This window comes from Zonotrichia albicollis, chromosome 11 (assembly GCF_047830755.1).
Source record: "Zonotrichia albicollis isolate bZonAlb1 chromosome 11, bZonAlb1.hap1, whole genome shotgun sequence".
Taxonomy (NCBI): Eukaryota; Metazoa; Chordata; class Aves; order Passeriformes; family Passerellidae; genus Zonotrichia; species Zonotrichia albicollis.
Genome location: NC_133829.1, coordinates 17,239,184 through 17,253,317, shown reverse-complemented (window position 1 = coordinate 17,253,317; position 14,134 = coordinate 17,239,184). Strand labels below are relative to the sequence as shown.

The following is a 14,134-nucleotide window of genomic DNA, read 5'->3' as shown; positions in this document are numbered from 1 at the left end:
AGCTGCCTGCAAGCATGGAATTCCCTGGGCAGGCTGCTCTGGGTGAGCTCTGTGCACCAGGAACGCTGAGGGGATCACTGCAGGGTCACATATTGAAGATGGAGGGAGAGACCCATCTTCCCTTGATCAGCATCGACTCCGTTTATTCACTCAATCAATCACTTTTTATAACCGTGTTAATTAAGTTCATGCATATTGCAAACCCGAGCTCACAATAGGTCAGAGATAACACACCAACCCCTCCTTTTGTTTCCAATACCAAGATTTGGGTTCTCAAAATTATTTTTGCTTTCCCAAAACAGCCAGAGATAGAATATCTACTTGTTATGAGAAAGCTGCCTGAGAACTCTGGTATGCAAGGTTCTCAAGGCCTTCATGTTTGTCACTTTTGCTTGTAATTGAAAACAACCTGAGAACTTCTGCTGTTCACAGAAACCGGCTGTGAGAATTTTACTCCTCACAGCTGCCTTCTGAGCCATTTCTGAAAAAAATCTCCAACAGTCACACACGGGGCTTTGCTACTGCTTGGACACACAGAGCCATCCCTCAGGTCTGGCTTTTGTGTGTTCACATTCTGTGCTGCTCCAGTGTGGGGGTCTGGGTTCATGTCAGAGGATGGTGAGCTCTGCATAGAGCAGGGAGACAAAACAATTCCTGCTCCAGCTGGGCACCAAGGATCCAAATCTCAGACTCAAGGGCAGAAACAACATCCCTGATCCTGGGGATCCCATGGGGAGCTGCAATCCCTGATCCTGGGGATCCCATGGGGAGCTGCAATCCCTGATCCTGCCCTGATCCCATGGGGAGCTGCAATCCCTGATCCCATCCTGATCCCATGGGGAGCTGCAATCCCTGATCCCATGGGGAGCTGCAATCCCTGATCCTGGGGATCCCATGGGGAGCTGCAATCCCTGACCCTGCCCTGATCCCATGGGGAGCTGCAATCCCTGATCCTGCCCTGATCCCATGGGGAGCTGCAATCCCTGATCCCATCGGGAGCTGCAATCCCTGATCCCATGGGGAGCTGCAATCCCTGATCCTGCCCTGATCCCATGGGGAGCTGCAATCCCTGATCCCATCGGGAGCTGCAATCCCTGATCCTGCCCTGATCCCATGGGGAGCTGCAATCCCTGATCCTGGTGATCCCATGGGGAGCTGCAATCCCTGATCCTGGGGATCCCATGGGGAGCTGCAATCCCTGATCCTGCCCTGATCCCATGGGGAGCTGCAATCCCTGATCCCATGGGGAGCTGCAATCCCTGATCCTGCCCTGATCCCATGGGGAGCTGCAATCCCTGATCCCATGGGGAGCTGCAATCCCTGATCCTGGGGATCCCATGGGGAGCTGCAATCCCTGATCCTGGGGATCCCATGGGGAGCTGCAATCCCTGATCCCATCCTGATCCCATGGGGAGCTGCAATCCCTGATCCCATGGGGAGCTGCAATCCCTGATCCTGGGGATCCCATGGGGAGCTGCAATCCCTGATCCTGCCCTGATCCCATGGGGAGCTGCAATCCCTGATCCCATGGGGAGCTGCAATCCCTGATCCTGCCCTGATCCCATGGGGAGCTGCAATCCCTGATCCCATGGGGAGCTGCAATCCCTGATCCCATGGGGAGCTGCAATCCCTGATCCCATGGGGAGCTGCAATCCCTGATCCTGCCCTGATCCCAGGGACAGCAGCAATCTTTGACTGCAGACAGAAAACAAGCAGGGTGGGAGTTCATAACCTGAAGCTGTAATTGGCAATTACCTCCAATATGCAAACTGACCAGAACTCATCACAGTGAGAGACCCCATGACCAGCTGCCCATTTTTGTGACCATTTTTATTCATTTTGGGTGCAGCCCTGGCTGGGCTCTTGTGCTGCCCAAGGTGGATCCATGGAGGCCTCCTAATAAATCCCTGCTTTATTCCCGAGCTCTGTCTTATCCCTGTTCTAGCTCACCCTTCTCAAGGCATCATATTTGATCAGAGCAGACCAAAACCAAGCTGCAAACCTGTTTTTTAGGCATTTGCTAATCCTTTGACCATCCCATCACCTGCCCAGATTTCACCAGGCCGACAGACAGAGCAGCTGCTTTTAAACCATTCCATTCCCTCCAAACGACACCAATTCAAACCCCATTTGCAGCCTGAACCCCAGGCAGGCTCTGCTCAAGCACCACAACGCTTTTCCCAACAAACCACGGGAGGGGAAAAAAAAAAAAAAAAAAGAAAAAATAAAAAATCACCCCCGGAGTGCTGAGCCAAGCTGGTGCATGCTCAGGTTTAAAAATGCTCCGAGCATCTGTTTTGTGCAAACTCCTGCTGTCCGCCCTCACGGCATCGCTGCTGGGAGCTCTCTGCTCCAGCCCTCAGCATTCCCAAATCCTCTCTGCCATTCTCCCAAATCCTGCAATTCCATGTGCTCCCAGCTGCTCTTCCAGCTCAAGTTCTGAGTTTGAGTGCATTTTTTCCCTTTCCTCTTGTTTTCCTAGTCTAACACAAATGCTCTAACTGCTTTTCTTTAATAGAAATAAATCTTATTTTACATTTCCAAACCAGCAGAAAAGCCCCAAAACCCCTGTGAGTACCCCCAAAATGTAATGAGCTACATCAGTCATTGCTGTGAATTATAAAACACAGAATGCAAAACTATAGGAATTAGAACAAAAAAACCCCTTTTTTCTTGTTTATTCAAACCAGATCAGGGCATTTTGATCTATTTTTCCTCTAGAAAAATGTCTCACAGTGCAAATCTCCAACACCAAAAGCAGCACCAGGCATCAAATAAATGTTTAACCTGGAGTGAGAATAAATTGCCATGAAAATAAAATTATTATTATTATTATTATTATTACTATTAGGATTATTACTATTAGGATTATTGCTATTAGAATTATTGCTATTAGAATTATTGCTATTAGAATTATTGCTATTAGAATTATTGCTATTAGAATTATTGCTATTAGAATTATCGCTATTAGAATTATCGCTATTAGAATTATCGCTATTAGAATTATCGCTATTAGAATTATCGCTATTAGAATTATCGCTATTAGAATTATCGCTATTAGAATTATCGCTATTAGAATTATCGCTATTAGAATTATCGCTATTAGAATTATCGCTATTAGAATTATCGCTATTAGAATTATCGCTATTAGAATTATCGCTATTAGAATTATCGCTATTAGAATTATCGCTATTAGAATTATCGCTATTAGAATTATCGCTATTAGAATTATCGCTATTAGAATTATCGCTATTAGAATTATCGCTATTAGAATTATCGCTATTAGAATTATCGCTATTAGAATTATCGCTATTAGAATTATCGCTATTAGAATTATCGCTATTAGAATTATCGCTATTAGAATTATCGCTATTAGAATTATTGGATATTGGATTTGATAGAGCTTTAACAGCCAAGCTCCGTCCCCCAGATTTACAGAAGTCAGGATTTGTATTTTGGAATTAACTAGGAAAAAAAAATCACTGTATTTATTTATTCCCAAATATTCCTGTTTTGAGGAGTTTGAACACATAAAGCCCATCCTCAAACATCCAAAGGATCAGAACGTGGAATCCCACACCAGCCAGCCCAATTCCAACCTCCAGAAAGAAGAATTCTGCTGGGAAACTTTGAAAAAAATGGCAAAAAAGGGGCTTGGGGTAAGGCAGAGCCAAGCTGTGAGGGCTCCCTGTGCTTTAATCAAAACCCAACTTTGGAGGAACTGGAATTGTCCTGATTGGAGAAAAATACCCCAAAAATATTAAATCTCACTGCTGGAGCCGTGTGCAGCACGTGTGTGAATTTCAGGAGCTGCAGTAATGACAAAAATGAAAATGAAATAAGGAAAGGAAATAAGGAAAGGAAATAAGGAAAGGAAATAAGGAAAGGAAATAAGGAAAGGAAATAAGGAAAGGAAATAAGGAAAGGAAATAAGGAAAGGAAATAAGGAAAGGAAATAAGGAAAGGAAATAAGGAAAGGAAATAAGGAAAGGAAATAAGGAAAGGAAATAAGGAAAGGAAATAAGGAAAGGAAATAAGGAAAGGAAATAAGGAAATAAAATTCCTGATGGGCTCGAGGGTGGCAAAGCCAACTTGGGCTGGGCTGGGGACATAAAGCAGCAGAAATAGGGAGATCCTGCCTGGAGGAGGAGGAGGAGGAGGAGGAGGAGAGAACTCTGAACGTTCTCCTCAGTGCTCAGCCCACACTGAGGCTCCAAAAATGCTCACATTTATCTGGGCACCAGGCACAGGCACAGCACAGCTCAGGTGGTGAGGGATGAATGAGGCTCAGTGGGCACAAACAGGGAGAAAAGCAAAGTTTGTCACTGGCTCCTTCAAGAAGAAATTCATTTTCAGCATGCAGGATTAGCTCAGTTAATTTTCCTGATTTTATGGTCACTTTTATGCCAACAGAAAATCCATATTCTGGTTTTAGCCAGCTGCTTCCTTCTCCATGCATGCAGAGGATGAACTAAACAAGCACCACCTGAATTTATTTGGTTTGATTTTCCCTCCTGCCCAAGCAATTTTAGGGTTTAGAATTCTCTGCCCTTTAGGGCACAACTTGCCAGTTTGCTCCCACTCCAACTCCTGTGTTGGTTTGCTCAAAAACCCCTGCAGGTTTCTCAGATTGGGGCAGCCCAAGCAGCAATTTTAGAGAATAAAATAACATTTAAATCCCAGCCACTCTGGGGTGGAGTTATCACTGCACTGAAGCCTTTGGTTTTCCAGCTGCTTGTTTGGAAATAAAGATATTTTAAAGGTGAAACAATGATGGAAAAATCACATTTTCCTCCCCTCCATACTTGGAAGTATTAAAAGTGATTTTCCAACTTAGGAAGTGCAGGTTAAACACAGATATTCCTGACTGGCTTTTTCCAGCTCTTCCTCCTCATCTTCCCCATCTTTCCCCCAGTTCCATCAGAATCTGCTCTGGATGTAAGCCACGAGCAGGAACTGATCATTTCCCCAGCAAAATATTCAGGAAAAGTTCAATTTCTGCCACATTTCCCTGAGATTTTAAGGTGTTGATGCAAAAGCTTTCAAAATAAAACCACCCGAAAAACAAAACCCTCAAAATAAAAACCTCTCAAAATAAAACCTTTTAAAATAAAACCTTCATCCCAGTTTTAGCAAGATTAAATCCATAGGTCAGCCTGACTCTAAATATTCTGGGTTGCATTAAAATCTGGGAAAACTACTGGGGAAAAAAGCTTTTTTTCCCCACCAACATTCAGCATTCCAGCGGGGATTTTCTGCTCCAGGTGAGTTCCACAGGTACTTGGCCATTCCTGACTCAGACTATTCACCTTTCATCGCTCTGATGGCTCCACACCAATAAAAGATAACAAATCGCTGCCCTTTGGGATCCTCCCTGCCCCTTCCCAGCACACACCCACAGGTGAGAAGCTGTTTCTGAAGGAATATGCACAGCTCAGGAAAGGCTGGACCTGTTCTCCACCCGCAGGGGAATTGTTCTGTTTCAGGAAGCTCCTCACGGGCCATTATATATATATATATAATATATAATTTGCTGATAATAATAATTTGCAGAAGAAAGCCCAGTTCCTCTGCAGCAGGGCCTTTTCACATTAAAACGAGCAGCAATAAATCTTAAATCACAAAGATCTCAACCTTTGCTTGGCTTGGGCTGCCCCACCCCTTCCCAAACACATTTTCACTCACATGTGTGAGCTCCCACAGCATTACAGTGTCACTCAGCACTTCATTAAAAATCACAATTAATCAGCTTCCAGGACACACTGCAATCTCCCTCACACCAAGATCACTTCGGTGGGGGCAAAGCCCCTTTCCAGCTCTCCCCAAAATTCTGTTTATCACTGACCTGCAGTGCTGCCAAATGTTTGCAGTGCCCCGCAGCCACGCGGGATTGTCACCGCAGCTGCTGGCACCTGACACCTGCCCTGCACGAACACACGGCCCATTTCCATTTAACTCCTTCCCTCCCACGGCTGGAATGTCTCTGGGAGCTCAGCAGTGCCAAGGCGGAGCACAGAACCACATTTAACCCCCAGCTCAGCCCCATTCCCGGATCCCTAAATCCCAGCCAGCTCCAGCAGGGTGTTCCCAGGCTGCCTCACTCTGCAGAGAGCCTCCGGTTTTCATTCACAGCGCCAATGCCAAACTCTGCTTAACACACACACAGCTCACTGCTGGCTTCACGCTGCGAAATCTGCACGTCCTCGGGGAATAACTCTCACCTGGGATCTTTAGGACGGCATTTTTCCCATTTGGATAGCACTGTCAAACACCCTGAGAGCCCTAATGCTGGCCTGGTGGAATGGGGCGGGCTCTAAGGTCCCTTCCAACCCAAAGCAGAATGTAAGATTCCACACTCCTGCGATTGCAGGATTCCCCTGGAGCCAGGAGCCAAGGCGAAATTCCCCTCAACAACTGCAAAAAACTCTAGGACTGAAAATTATCTGCAGAGCAGAAAGGAAGGAGCTAGAAAGGAGGCTGAAATGATGAAACCAGGGTGGGATCGGTGTGTGAGAGAGGCAGCCCTTCCTCACGGGCAGGGCCGAGCTCCCTGCCTGCCCTTGCCGGCTCTCCAGGCCCGGCCAGCGCTGCCCGCGATGCCGCACCGGGAGCACAGAGCGCTGCCCGGCCTGGCAGCAGCACACGGGCATTTTCCTCGGCGCTGCGGGATCTCCTTGGAGCAGGAGGCTCGGCTGGAGCAGCCTCTTGGCCCCGCTCCGCTCTGCCACTAATTGTCATGCACTTGGCTGCGAACTCGCCGGGGAGGAGGCAGCCGCGCTGGATTTAGCTCACGCTAGCCTACAAGGAGCGGAGAAGGCTTGGGGTGTGGTGGGTTGGTTGTTGCTTCTTTTTTTTTTTTTTTTTTCCCTTAATTCCTTCTTTTACTCTCCTATCAGAAGGACCTCTCCAGTTGCTAAGGAACTACGGGCTTTATTGCATTATAAATGATTTAAGGCGGCCCGGCAGATGCAGGTTCAGTAGGCGGGAGGAGATGAGGAGATGTTCCATTTTACCGGCGGCACCAGGCGCCTCAGGAGGAGCCGGGGGGGGGGCCGAGCCTGTCCCCCCCCTTTTCTCCTCGTTCCCCCTTCCCCTGAGGGGCCCCAAATCCCCAGGGATTTCCCCCAAAGCCGGGGTCGCCCCCCACCCGCGGGGTTGCCCACAGCGCACCCGCCGCCATAGCAACGCGCCCCCCCCCCGCTCCCCCCGCCGCCGCCGCCCTCCCTCACCGTTCTGCGCCGCGGCGGGTCCCGGCAGCAGCGCGGCCGTCGCCAGCAGGAGCGAGAAGGCGGCGGGGAGCGGCCCGGAGCGCGGCATCTTCCTGAGGCAGGGGCAGGAGGAAGAGGAGGAGGAGGAAGGCGAGGAGGCTGAGGCGGCGGCAGGAGCGGCGGCGGCTCCGTCCGTCCTTCTCCGCCGACCTCCTACCGCAGCGCAGCGCCCGCTCTCGCGAGATCCGCCGGGGGCGGGGGGCGACGCCGCCGGGGAGGGGAGGGAACGGGACGGGCGAGGCGGGGGGGCGGTGTCAGCGCCCGCGTCGCCCGCCCCTCGTCGCCATGTTGGCCCCGTTCGGGCCGCTCCGTTCAGCGTCGCCGCTTCCCCTGTCCCAGGGCTTCTCCTCCTTGCCGAGCTCCCGAGCTGGCAGCGGGACAAGGACGCCCAGGCGGCGGGGAGCTGCCCCTTGCTCTTTCTGCCGTGCCCTCATGGGCGCCATGGCGGAGGCTGCGTGAGGCAGCCGTTCCTCGGGCGCAATGGCGGAGCCCGCCTGAGGGAACCGTCCTTTCAGATTTACCATGGTGGAGCTCACCTGAGGCAGTTTCCCATGAGGAGGGTTGCGAGTGGCATGGCACAGCCCCTTCTCAGGGATCTGTCCCCTCAGAGACACCTTGGTGGAGCCCACCTCAGGAATCTGTACCCTCAGGGCCACTGAGGGTGCCGAAGGTGTGACCCCTCTTCAGGGATCCGTCACCTCACGGACACCATGGCGGAGCTCATGGAATCTGTCCCCTCAGGGGCACTGCGGCTTCTGTGGTGGAGCCCTTCCTCAGCAATATGTCCCCTTAGGGGCACCGTGGTGGAGCTCTGAGGGATCCATTCCCATAGGGACACTGAGGACACGGTGGCATGGCAGGGTGCCGCCTGAGGGACCCATCCCTACGGGTGCCATGTTGAAGCCTGGCTGAGGCATCCTCCCTTCAGGGGCACTGAGGGCAAGATGGTGGAGCCCTCCTGAGGGATCTGACCCCTCAGAGACACCATGGCAGAACCTGCCCACCTCATGGAATCTGTCCCCTCAGGGGCACTGAGGGCTGCCATGCTGGAGCCCTTCCTCAGCAATTCGTCTCTTCAGGGACACCATGGTGGGGCTCTGAGGGATCTGTTCCCATGGAGGCACTGAGGATGTGATGGCAGAGCCCCTTCTGAGGGCACCTTCCCTATAGAGCAGCAGGGTTGAGCCCCTACTCTGGGACACCATGGCAGAACCTGCCTGAGGAATCCATCCCCTCAGGGTCACTGAGGTTATGGTGGCATGGCAGGGTGCTGCCTGAGGGATCCATCTCTGCTAGTGCCATGTTGAAGCTTGACTGAGGCATCCTCCCCTCAGGGCCACTGAGGGCAAGATGGCAGAGCCCTCCTGAGGGATCAATCCCTGCAAGTGCCATGGCAAAGCCCACCTGAGGGATCCATCGCCTCAGAGACACCATGGCAGAGCCTGCCTGAGGGATCCATCTCCTCAAGCCCGCCATGGCAGAGCCCACCTGAGGCAGCGTCCCCTCAAGGCCACCATGACTGAGCCCACCTGAGGGATCCATCCCCTCAGGGGCACGGATGGCGCCATGACAGCGCCTGATGAGGCAGCCTCCCCTCAGTGGCAAAGACGGCAGAGCCTGCCTGAGGGATCCATCCCCTCACGGCCACCAAGGCAGATCCCCTCTGAGAGATCCATCCCCTCACGGCCACCATAGTGGAGCCCGCCTGAGGCAGCCTCCCCTCAGGGCCGCCATGACAGTGCCCGCCTGAGGGATCCATCCCCTCATGGCTGCCATGGCAGATCCCCTCTGAGAGATCCATCCCTTCAGGGCCGCCATTGTGGAGCCCGCCTGAGGGATCCGTCCCCTCAGGGCCGCCATGACAGAGCCCCTCTAGCTGGGATGTGAGAAGCACCACACTCCTCCTCACTTCTGTTCTTCATTGCCTTAAAACACTGTTCAATACAAGGCAAGAGTTGGTATTTGGCTCTGTTCATACTCACTTCAGGAGTTTCTGTGCTGTCCTGCAGGGGCCATAGTGTGTCAGAAGAACCCAATTCCACCCCAAATCGTTCAGCTTAAGGTCCATGCACCCACAAAACACCAATATCAATTTAAACACCATTCTATCCATCTGTGCTTCCACACAAAAGATTTTTCAAGGGCTGTGTAATTTCTGCTCTAGTAGGAAACTGAGGCCACGTCAAGCAAAGGTGTTTGCTCCATGTTATCAGTGGAGTTGTGGGCAAAGAGTACAAAAACATGGATGACTGGACAAGCCAGGCATGCTGGAAACTGGCTGTTGGTGAGCTTTGGGTGCCTTTTCTCTATTTTCCTGTCATAAATCACAGATGCCAGGTCAGATTTGCTGTTTACCTTTGCTTTGTTCTGTGCCCGTGAGCTCAGCTGATGGTGGAGAGATATGAGGCTTGTGGAACAGACCAGCAGAGAAGGAGATGGGGAAAAACTGGCAGAAAATCCTCCAGATCAGATTTTCAGCTTTTTGCAGAGCCCAGCATCACCAGCATGCCCAAATTGGGGTGGGCTGGGAAATAATGGGTGGTGACAACCCAAATCTTGACTTTGTGTCCCTCCTCCTTCACCCTGCCCGGGTCAGACTCAGCTGATCATCAGCAAACAGACTCCACCACGTCCTTTTGCTGCTGCTGTGACTCACTGCAAGCGAGGATCAGGCACACCTTTTCCATGAGAACCCTGCTGAAATCCCTCCCTGAGCCCTTCAGGCCTTGGCTGAGGATGGCAGGGGCAAGGCCACACGTGAGGAGCAGCAGTTTTTGGCCATGTGCTGGTGCTCCACGTCATCCTGGCTGCCCCTGGCTCCCCAGGGATGCCAGGTTTGATGTGCCTCAGAGATTCCACTGCGCTGGAGAATTTCCACGGTGCATTTCCATGACTCACTGCTGGTGCCAGCTGATTCATCTGTGTGACACTACTCTGCTTTTTCTCACCGTGGTGTGGAAACATCCTCTTTTTTTCCTTTCTGTGTGGAACAATCCTGACAGCAGCCCTTGCAAACCAGACAAAAAAGGGGAACAGAGACCCAGAAATCAGTTTTACACACCACTGCCCCTCACACTGCTCTTTGCACTGTTTTCCCAGGATTTCTCTGTAACTCTGCTCCTTGCAGACACCCACTCTGTATTAGGCCTTACCTCCAGTGCCTGTTTTCCAAGTTTGGAAGGAGTGAGCGCTGGGAGCAGGCTCTGGATCTGCTCAGCAATCCTTGCTCCGTAACCATGGCAGCTCAGGGTGACTCACGCTGCCACAGGCCCGAGCCCAACTTAGCAGGAGGAATTTTTTCCCCCCCACTCTGTCACCAGCTCGGAGTTTCTCTCCACAGTTGCATAACTCAGCTGTCACTTGTGTTCCTCTGGTTCTGCTCTGCTGTCACCTGGAGCATCCCTGGAAGGTCTCCATTGGAGGTTGTTCCCCAGGCAGGGAATGAAGGCTCTGCACGGAGCTGAGCTATGGATTTGTGGTCATACAGCACCAGAAACCAGAGCAGAAAGTTCCCATGGCCAGGAGATGTCCTCATGGGTCTGATCCCGAGTCTCTTGGAGCACAGAGTTCCTAGAAATCCCTAAAATTTATAACAAAGTATTCATGTATGCAGCCATATCAGCTGTGGCAGAAAAAAACCCTCTTGTTGTCCCATGGATGAGGGAATCCTCTTCCAACTGGAGTTCTGCAGGAAAAGGGGATTTGCCAGCCCTAGATCCACCCCGGTGGCTCAGGAGTGAGGAAAAGCCTGGGATTCCAGCAGATGGAGCCTGAGCAGAGTAATGTGTTTGCCTGGTGTGAAGATGGTGATTCCTGACCTCAGGAATGCCAGAGAAAACTCAGTTTTCTGCAAAGTTCCCTAATCCCTGCAATTTCCCATATTTTCACCTGGGGGGGTGGCTAAATTCTGATTATTCTCTGCTTATTCCTTCAGAATGAGGAAGACAGAAAATCTTGGAAGCCAAACAAGCAAAGAGGAAGCAAAAAAAGCCCTGTAATCAGCAGGAAATTCAGAAGAGTTTCAGTTCTGAGAGAGCAGCAAAGAGGCATCATCCTTATTTTGTGGGGGAATTTGGAGCTTGTCTTCTTGCATCTGAGAGTGTTTGAGAGATCCCTGTTATTTCCATGTGTTTAGTGATGTGCTTTGGCACTTGAGAGCTTCCACAGGATGGGTTGGGGTGGAAAGGATTTCAAGGATCATCTCATTCCACCCCCTGGACCTTGGCACTGTCCCAGCTGCTCCAAGCCCCGTTAAACCTGGCCTGGGACACTTCCAGGGATCAGCCAGAGCTGGGAACTCCATCCCAGAGCCTCCCCACCCTCACAGGGAAGAATTTCTTTGCTTTCCTCACCTTCTTTTGAATGTGTTGTGGGCCAGGGCAGAGCACAAAACCGAGTCCGGCACAAAACTCCTCTTTTGCAGCTGCTCTCAGGGCTGAGAAACCCTGGATAACATCAGATAATGCTCCCCCAGGGCCGCTTGCCAGGAAAACAGCGATCCCGAAAGGTAACTGCGACCTGATTAATGGCTATTCATCTCCCCAGAGGCACAATGGCAGCTGGAGAACGACATCAACCCCGCAAGATAACATCGGGGTGAGGCTCCACTGAGGCCTCGTTCACACCCTGCTGCACAGGTGAGCCCTTCAGTTCTCATCCTAAACAGCCAGGAAAAAATAAAACTGAACAACTGAACAAAACCAGCGTGCTCTGAGAAATGAGAGAAGGGAGAGCTTGTAAAATCACACAGTGACATGTTCTGAGGGAAAAGAGTCAAAGGCAAAGCTGCTCCAAAAAAAAAAAAAAAAACCAAAAAAAAAAACCAAAACCAAAAAAAAAACCAAAACCAAATGAGAGGAATAGCATAAACAAACAAATTAACAAACTCAAGGTAGTCATAAAAAAAATCTAGATGTTCTTTTTGGCTTAGCAGGAAGCTGAGTTGCCATTTCCCAATCCAGTGGGTTATTCCCAGCCAGCTCCCGTGCTCACAGCCTCCTGCTCCACTGAGGCCTCGTTCACAGGTGAGCTCCTCAGTTCTCATCCTAAATCGGCAGGAAAAAATTAAAGTGAACAAAACCTGCGTGCTCTGAGAAATGAAAGAAGAGAGAGCTTGTAAAATCACACAGTGAAGTGTTCTGAGGGAAAAGAGTCAAAGACAAAGCTGCTCAAAAAAAATCCCCAAAAACCAGACCAAAACAAAAAAGCAAATTAGAGGAAGCTGAGTTTCCACTTCCCAGTCCTGTGGGTTATTCCCAGGCAGCTCCCATGCTCACAGCTCTGTTGGGCAGTGGTCAGACTGGAGCCTGCTTTCCTCGTGTTTCCTCCCAGCAGAAATGGCTTTCCGTGCAAAACAAACAACGGGTGATTTGGGGCAGGCTGGTTTGGAATGCACACACGGAGGAATCTCAGCAGGGCTGAGATCAGCTGTTAGGACAGAGAGCTGGAGTTTGCCCGACCTTATTTTCTGCAGGGAAGGAACAAGAGGGACACAAATCCAACTGCTTTCCCTTCTCCCTCCTCTCTGACCCAGCCCAAATTTATTTGTCTCCATTGCGAATTGTTCACCCAGCTCAGCCACACTGTAATGTTTTTCTCCACCCAGTTTTTTAGGGAATGGGGTCCAACAGCTCAGCTGTTCCCTGACCACATTGTTACCCTGAGGGAAGGGATTACTTTTCTTGGGACCAGCTCCTCCCAGCCACAGGCTGCTTTGCTACGCCCAAGCTTGCTCCTGGGTGCTAGCGAGTCTCCAGGAAAGCACAGAGCGGGGGAACACTTGGAACATCTGGAGGAATTTTCAGGATGTGGCTGATCCGGCAGGAGCAGACGGCAGGTGGCACCCCTGGATTAGCACAGGGCTGGCTCCAGCCAGGCTGGGCACGGCCTGCAGCTGGGCTACTGTCCAAAAAAAAACAAACCAGGGATTTGGGCTCTTGTGGTGGCTGCAGGGACAGCCCCGTGTCCTGGGGGATTCACACCGGACAATCGGGCTGCTCCCGTGGAGTTTTAGTGGCCTGGGTGTGACTTTGGGCATGGGGAGCCCTTGTGGGGCAGCGGGAAGGGGAAGGGACAATGCCGTGGCTGGCAAGGAAGGGGATCAGCCAGGAGTCCCCACATGCTGCACAAGGCAGCTCCCTGGGAGCTGTGCTGTCATTGCTGTCATTGCCATCACAGAGCACCAAGATTCCCTCCTGGCTCTTGTCCCACACGGTGTCTGTCCCCAGGGGGTCACTGTGGGGTGCCCAGGGCTGGTTTGGGCACAGGGGCAGCTCCGTGTCCCAGCCATTGATGTGTGAGCTGTGCTGTATGGCCATCACAGAGCACCAGGATTCCCGCCTTGACCCTGTCCCACAGGCTGTGTGTCCCTAAGGGGTCACTGTGGGGTGCCCAGAGCCGGTTTGGGGACAGGGGACAGCTCCGTGTCCCAGCCATCGATGGGATCGGTGCAGTAATGGCAGCTGAGCGCCCCAGCCGCCGCAGGGCGCAGGCAGCCAGGCAGAAAGGCCGATAATCCATCAGCCTAAAGAGCAGTGATTAACATGAAATGAAGACAATGAGCTGCGATCAGTGTGGCAGTGACAGAGGGGACAGCCAGGAGGTCACTGCCGAGCTGGCAGCAGCAGCACCGTGCTGCTTCTCACATCTCTTGTGGGGGATATTTATTTTCCCTTAGCATCTAAATCCAAATGAGCTCTATCAGCTGGCCTTGGAAATGATAAATATCATTTTCCTAGCCCTGCATTAGCCAGGGGTGGTTCTAACCCTAATGGCTCGCTCTGATCAGCGTTCTCTGCTGCCCTGGGGCGCATTCACTTCAGCCAGTGATGCAATAAAAGTGATTTAATGAAACCTGAGGCTCCCTC

The 14,134-nt window shown here is 51.3% G+C and overlaps 1 protein-coding gene across 1 annotated transcript in view; it reads right to left on the bottom strand.

Moving 5' to 3' along the window:
- Positions 1-7,980, bottom strand: part of NPTN (neuroplastin) — a 49,898-nt gene extending 41,918 nt beyond the window's left edge. Inside the window, exons 1-2 of the mRNA XM_074549763.1 lie at positions 7,967-7,980; positions 7,230-7,687 (exon numbers count right to left, since the gene is read on the bottom strand). Of these exons, the coding sequence (XP_074405864.1) occupies positions 7,230-7,687; positions 7,967-7,980 (472 nt within the window). The remainder of the gene's footprint in view (positions 1-7,229; positions 7,688-7,966) is intronic.
- Positions 7,981-14,134: the final 6,154 nt, after the last annotated feature.